Raw genomic sequence first — 4,762 nt, 5'->3', positions numbered from 1 at the left:
TTGTACTTTAACAATCAAATTATCTTTTGAGTCAAAAACCAAACAATGTTTGCCCTTAAAAATTAATGAACAACCTTTTGACATCATTTGAGCCACACTTAACAAGTTACATGCTAAACAAGGAACATACAACACATCATGTATAAACTTTGTACCTTGTATAGTTTGAAAGGCAACTGAACCCTTTCCATGTGCATCGACTGTTTTACCATTTCCCATCCTAACTTTAGTTTTGAACGACTTGTCAAGTGTGTGAAACAAAATCTCATTGTGCGACATATGACTCGTACATCCACTGTCTATGAACCATGAGGATTTGTTGCTTATGTTTTCTTCGTGAGAAGCCATAAATAAGCTTTCTTCTTCCTTTTCCGACTCTTCAACAAAATTTGCCTACTGCGCATGATGTTGTTGTGGTTGATTCTGCTTGGCCCTATAATTTTTCTCAATATGACCCATTTTTTTACAGAATCTACATTGAATGGATGGATTTCCTTTAAACCAGCAGTCTTTTTCTTGATGATTGGTTTTTTTACAATGGTTGCAAGGTGGAAACTTCCCTTTCTTTGAAGATTCCTTCCATGGTTTTCCCTTTGCTACTTTATCTCCTTCCATCCTTCTATTGTCCTTCATAGGCTGCTTGCCTTTATATTGTGCCTGAAATGCCACTTCTGCTACTTCTCCATCTCTTATACTTGATCTTTGTTCTTGGGCTTGCAACTTGCTGATCAGTTCTGCAACCGATAAAGTCTTCAAATCACAAGATTCCTCTATTGCTAAAATCTTGGACTCGAACCTTGCTGGTAAGCTTATCATCATCTTCTCTACCACTTTTGAATCTAGAAAGATTTCACCAAACAACCTTATTTTGTTTACAATTTCCATAAGTTTGGCAGAATACTCTTTCACAGTATCTCCTTCTTTCATCCTTAACATCTCAAATTCTCTTTTGAGAGTTAAGAGTTTGACAACCTTCACTCTATCACTTCCATCGAACTCCTCTTTTAGCTTCTCCCATGCTTCTTTAGGTATTTCACAAGTCATTATTCTTGTGAAAATCACATCTAAAAGTGCTGAATGAAGACATGTGAGAGCCTTTGGTTTCCTTGACTTTGAATCTTCATAAATCTTCATTTGTGCAACTGTTGGATTTGGTCCAAGTAAAGGAGGATCATCTTCACTTTCTATTGTTTACTATAGACTAAGAGCTTTGAGATAAGCCTTCATCTTTATCACCCATATGTGATAATTTTCTCTTGTAAATATAGGAGGGCCTGCACCCAAGAAGTTGTTGGATGCCATGTTACTGCTGCTCAGCTATCACCCTAGAAGAACTGGAGAAAACCTTAGTTTCTTGCCTTCACAGATCCCTCAAGAAGAAGGACTCCTGATACCACTGTTAGACTCTTAAACTTATAAGAGAAATAAGGTTTTTATAGAACTTATTTTCATTCAAAATAGCATATTACATAAGGCTTAGACATATAGCTATATAAGACTTTTGAAAAAAAAGTAAGTAGAGTACCTAGTCAAGCACTTACAAAACAAATTCCATAAAACAAGGATTACCTTTCCTTTATAAACCAAACATAATATTTAATAGAGGACTCTATTAGACTAAAAAAATATCTAGAAAATCTTATTTTCTAACAAAATTATGCCTCATCTCTTAGTCCATGCCATGAATGGCATGTATGACTTTAGGACTATAAGGGTAACTGCTTCTATTAAGGGAAAGACCATTCAAATCCTGGTTGATACAGGTAGTACACATAAGTTTTTGGATCATAATACAACCAAGAAGTTAAGATGTTCTTTACCAAATATAAATTCTTTTTTGTGTCTGTGGCTGATGGGAATAAAGTAAACTCCAACTATATCTATAAGGGTTTAAAATGAAAGATGAAAAGTGTGGTGTTTGAATCCAACGTGCTGATACATCTTATTGAGGGTTGTAACATGGTACTGGGGATATAGTGGTTAATCACTCTTAGGGATATTATGTGGAATTTCAAACAACTGGAAATTGAGTTTACTCTAATGGGGCATAGGGTACTATTGAAAAGGCTTCAACCCCTTGCTGTTAAGATGGTTCAGCAAGGGAATATGGACAAATTATTAGCATAACCAACTGACTTGTGCATTATTTCCATAGTACAACTGAAGGAAACTTTCCCGGAGGAGGGTATCACTCTTCTATCTATAGAAGGAACTAAGGAAGAATCTGAATATCCTGCTGATTTGTAGAAAGTGTTGGATAACTATGAAGAATTGTTTGAAGCTCCAAAAGGGTTGCCACCTTTAAGATTACATGAACACAAAATCATATTGAAGGAGGGGTCTTCTCCAATGAATATAGGACCCTATAGGTACCCTGTGATTCAAAATAATGAGGTAGAAAAGATGGTACATGAGTTACGAATTTTTAGGGTATTAGACATAGAACAAGTCCATATTCTTCCCCCATTATCGTGGTGAAGAAAAAGGATGGTACTTGGAGAATGTGTGTAGATTATAGAAAGTTGAATAACTGCACCTCAAGGACAAGTTTTGGATTCCTGTTATAGAAGAGTTGTTGGATGAACTGCATGGTACTACCTTCTTTTCAAAGGTGAACCTGAGATTTGGTTATCACCATATTAGAATGTGTGAGGAGGATATTCTCTAAACAATATTTAGGACTTACCAAGGCCAATATGAGTTCCTCATAATGTCTTTTGGATTAACCAATGCGCTATATACATTTCAAAGTTTCATGAATTAGGTTTTCCATCATTACGTTGAGAAGTTTTTTCTTGTTTTCTTTGATGACATACTTATCTATAGTACTAGTTGGGATGAACACTTACTGCGTTCTGATGAAACTTTCATTGTTAAGGCCTAACTAATTGTTGGTCAAGAAGAGTAAATATGATTTTGATATGTCACAGATAGACTACCTAGGTCATGTCATTTCTGATAAAGATGTAGCAATGGAGGAGCACAAGATATCAGGTGTATTGAGATGGCCTCAACCTACAACTATCAAGGGACTTAGAGGGCTCCTAGGTATCAGTGGTTACTATAGGAGGTTCATTAAGGGGTATGAGAGTATTGCTAAGCTATTGGTTGATCTGTTGAAGTTGAATATATTTAAGTGGGATACTGCAGCTACTACTGCTTTTTAGCAACTCAAGCAAGTTGTTACCTTTGCCTCTATATTAGTTTTACCTAACTTTTCCAAGGATTTTATGGTTGAGACAGATGCCTCGGGGGAGGGCATTGGTGATGTTCTACTCCAAGAGAATAGACCTAAATCTTTTTTTAGTCAAGGTTTATCAGGCTGAAACTTGGTTATGTCTGTGTATGGGAAGGAATTGTTAGCTCTAGTCACTATTGTACAGAAATGGAAACCTTATTTGGTAGGCAGACACTTTATCATTAAAACTGATTATCACAACCTTAAATTTTTAATTGAACAAAGGATCACCACTCCTAGTTAGAAAAAATGTTTGGTGAAATTGATTGGATATGACTAACATTAACTATAAGAAAAGGAAAGAAAACATAGTAGTTGATGCCTTGTCTAGGAGGGACAATCCAATAGAATTGTGCAACAAATCTGGTATGCATGTTCCATACTAGATGAAGTAAATCTATCTTAGACACGTGATCCATCATTGTAGAAACCAATGCATGACATATAGGTGGGATCTTTCCACAAACCTCACTATAAATTTTAGGTTGGTTTTTTGAGTAGAAAGGGCAAGATGTTGGTGGGACAAATTGTAAACCTTATGAGCCAACTTATTGATTTCTACCATGAGAGTGTTATAGGCGGTCATTCAGGTATAAATGCAAATTTACAAAGGCTCAAACAAGATTTCTTCTGGAAGTAAATGAAGTAGGATGTTAAGGAGTGTGACACTTGTTAAAGATGCAAATCTGACAATGTGGCATCCCTAGGGTTGTTGCAGCCTCTTCCAATTCCTAAGAGGCTATGGCAAGATATTTCAATGGATTTCATTGAGGGACTTCCCAAAGCTATGGGTAAAGAAGTGGTCTTTGTGGTGATTGACAGACTTAGCAAGACAACTCATTTCATGCCTTTAAAACCCCCTACACTTCCATAGATATGGATCAGATCTGTATGGACAATGTATTCAAGTTACATGGCATACCTAAGACCATTGTATCTAACATGGACATGGTCCTTTAGTAGATTTTGTAAAGAATTGTTCAGGTTGCAAAAAGGTCTCACTTCTCATTTCCACAGCTTATCATCCTCAAACTGATAGGCAAACAGAATTGGTTAACAGGTTTCTTGAGTTTTATCTCAGGTGTATGATATTTGAGAAGCTTAAGTTGTGGCCTCAGTGGCTCCCCCTTGTTGAATAATGGTACAACACCACTTTTCATACCTCCACTCAACTCACACCTATGAGGTGATCTATGGTCAAAGTCCCCACCTTTATTTCCTTATATGTCCGCTGACTCGACTCTAGAAACTGTTGATAAGAGCTTATAGTCTAGAGAGGCTACTTTGAATACATTGAAGTCTCATTTGGAGAAAGATAAATACAAGATGAAGGTTCAAGCAGACAAAAGAAGGACAGACATCTCTTATGCAGTCGGTGACATGGTATATGTCAAACTACAACCATATAGGCAATTTTCTCTCAAAGATCACTCATTTCATAAGTTAACTGCTAAATTCTATGGCTCTTTTAAGATTATTGCTAGGGTTGGAGCTGTTGCTTACACACTGGAGCTTCCCCCACAA

The 4,762-nt window shown here is 36.5% G+C and overlaps 1 protein-coding gene across 1 annotated transcript; it reads right to left on the bottom strand.

The window, feature by feature from the left end:
* Positions 1 to 393: 393 nt before the first annotated feature.
* LOC129890558 (uncharacterized) lies at positions 394 to 1,134 on the bottom strand. Its single transcript, XM_055966091.1, has one exon. It carries the CDS (start codon positions 1,132 to 1,134, stop codon positions 394 to 396), a length of 741 nt encoding a protein of 246 aa, XP_055822066.1.
* Between the last annotated feature and the right edge of the window lie 3,628 nt (positions 1,135 to 4,762).

Source organism: Solanum dulcamara, chromosome 5 (genome assembly GCF_947179165.1).
Source record: "Solanum dulcamara chromosome 5, daSolDulc1.2, whole genome shotgun sequence".
NCBI lineage: Eukaryota > Viridiplantae > Streptophyta > Magnoliopsida > Solanales > Solanaceae > Solanum > Solanum dulcamara.
The sequence above is the reverse complement of the archived record's forward strand: the minus strand, read 5'-3'. Positions and strand labels throughout refer to the sequence as shown.